At 48.6% G+C, this 2,187-nt stretch overlaps 1 protein-coding gene across 1 annotated transcript; it reads right to left on the bottom strand.

Moving 5' to 3' along the window:
• Positions 1-762: 762 nt before the first annotated feature.
• On the bottom strand, positions 763-1,842 carry LOC144930685 (olfactory receptor 52N1-like). The gene has a single exon (XM_078853446.1). It carries the CDS (start codon positions 1,840-1,842, stop codon positions 763-765), a length of 1,080 nt encoding a protein of 359 aa, XP_078709572.1.
• Positions 1,843-2,187: the final 345 nt, after the last annotated feature.

The raw sequence follows: 2,187 nt of genomic DNA, 5'->3' as shown, positions 1-2,187 counted from the left end.
GAATAAGGAACAGTTATTTACTTGTTCCCACAATATAAGAACTAGGGGCCACCAAATGAAATTAATGGGCAGCAGGTTTAAAACAAATAAAAGGAAGTTCTTCTTCACACAGCACACAATCAACCTGTGGAACTCCTTGCCTGAAGAGGTTGTGAAGGCTAGGACTATAAAAGGGTTTAAAAGAGAACTGGATAAATTCATAGAGGTTATGTCCATTAATGGCTATTAGCCAGGATGGGTAAGGAATGGGGTCCCTAGCCTCTGTTTGTCAGAGGATGGAGATGGATGGCAGGAGAGAGATCAGTAGATCATTACGTGTTAGGTTCACTCCCTCTGGAGCACCTGGCATTGGCCATTGTCGGTAGACAGGATACTGGGCTGGATGGACCTTTGGTCTGACCCAGTATGGCCGTTCTTATGTTCTTATGAAATGGCAGACTGTTTGCTTGTCAGGCTGCAGCAGCTCGGGTCCCAGACCCACAGCAGAGGGAAGCCAGCTGGTGGGGGAGGGAGGTGGAGATGATCCAGCAAGTGATGGTGGGATGGGACAAGTGAGCAACAGGGTCAGAGTGTTGGGGAATAGGCACAGAGGGAAGAGGAAGGGCAAGGGGGTGTCAGATGTCCAGTTATCAGCAATTAGAAAGGTGACAAATCTAGGAGTTAATGAGCTGTACACAGACTGATCCCCCAGTTTATTATGCTTACAGAACACAGTAAGGCCAGGAGTGGGTTTAATATCTTTTTGACTGCTCAGTCAGTGATTCAGGGAAGAGGGCCCAGCACCATGTCACCAGCCAGCTTTGCACGGAGCTCGATCTGGGAGCCAGAGCACCAGCAGAAAACTTTAGTTCCTTTAAAAGTAAAGAGCCAGAGCAGCCTGTCCTGGATCTGTTTGGTCCTCACCCCATAGATGATGGGGTTTACCATGGGGGGCACCAGGAGGTATGCATTGGCCATGAGAACATGGAAATGCAGGGCCACGTTATAGCCAAACCGGTGTGTGAGGAAGGAGAAGAGACCTGGGATGTAAAAGAGTAAGATGGCACAGAGGTGGGAGCTGCAGGTTCCAAAAGTTTTGAGCCGGGCATCCTTTGTGGGGAGGCTGAAGATGGCCCTGAGGATCTGGGTATAGGACACAGCGATAAAAAACACATCCAGACCCGTCACCAAGAATGCTGCAGAGAGGCTGTAGTAACTACTGACATGGATGTCTGTGCAGGCCAGTTTCACCACAGCCATGTGCTCACAGTATGTGTGAGGGATGATGTTGGTTCTGCAATATGGCCACCGCCTTGTCAGGAAGGGATAGGGCAGTACAAGCATGCTTCCACGCAGCACCATGGCGAGGCCCACCTTGGCCACCACAGGGTTTGTCAGGATGGTGGAATACCTCAGGGGATGGCAGATGGCCACATAACGATCCAAAGCCATGGCCACAAGGATCCCAGACTCCATCACTGAGAAGCTGTGAATGAAGTACATCTGGATAAGGCAGGCACTAAAATCTATCTCCCTGGAATTGAGCCAGAAGATGCTCAGTGTTTTGGGCAGGATGGACGTAGACAGGATCAGGTCGGTGACGGCCAGCATGCAGAGGAAATAGTACATGGGGACATGGAGGCTCGGCTCCATATACACGATGAACAGGATGGTGAAGTTCCCCAAGACAGCTATGGAGTACATGGCAGAGAAAGGGATGGAGATCCAGACATGGGCCGCCTCCAGGCCAGGAATGCCCAGCAGGATGAAGGTGGAGGGGTTGGTGAAATCGGTTTTGTTGGAATCTGACATGTAGAAAGGGAGAAGGTGTCCAACGCTCAGGCACAACGGTGTCTCTTGCATGTACCGTACATTCCTCTGTATGTATCTAGTGTGATGGTTGCAGTACAAATGCCTGGTGGAGAGACAATGTTAATATGAGACATTACATGCCCTTCTGGAAGCTGTTATCATAGATGAAGCAGATTGGTTGTTCTTCACAGAAAAATGACATTTTCATTACTCAGATAAATGAATTATGAAGAACTGACACTACTAATGCCAATTCCATATTTTATGGTGCTCCATGCATCAATAATTCCTACACATCATGGTGTGGAAAACCTTAATACGAACCGGCAGGAAACATGAGTGTGGATACTGGTTATCCAACATTGTTCCTTAGGCCTTGTCTATACTGTGAAGTTT

The sequence above is a fragment of the Lepidochelys kempii genome, chromosome 1 (genome assembly GCF_965140285.1).
Source record: "Lepidochelys kempii isolate rLepKem1 chromosome 1, rLepKem1.hap1, whole genome shotgun sequence".
NCBI lineage: Eukaryota > Metazoa > Chordata > Testudines > Cheloniidae > Lepidochelys > Lepidochelys kempii.
This window is presented reverse-complemented; position numbering and strand designations above follow the sequence as displayed.

Excerpts from the sequence above, each read along its gene's own strand:
- LOC144930685 (XM_078853446.1), bottom strand. The coding sequence starts at position 1,842 with ATGCAAGAGACACCGTTGTGCCTGAGCGTTGGACACCTTCTCCCTTTC.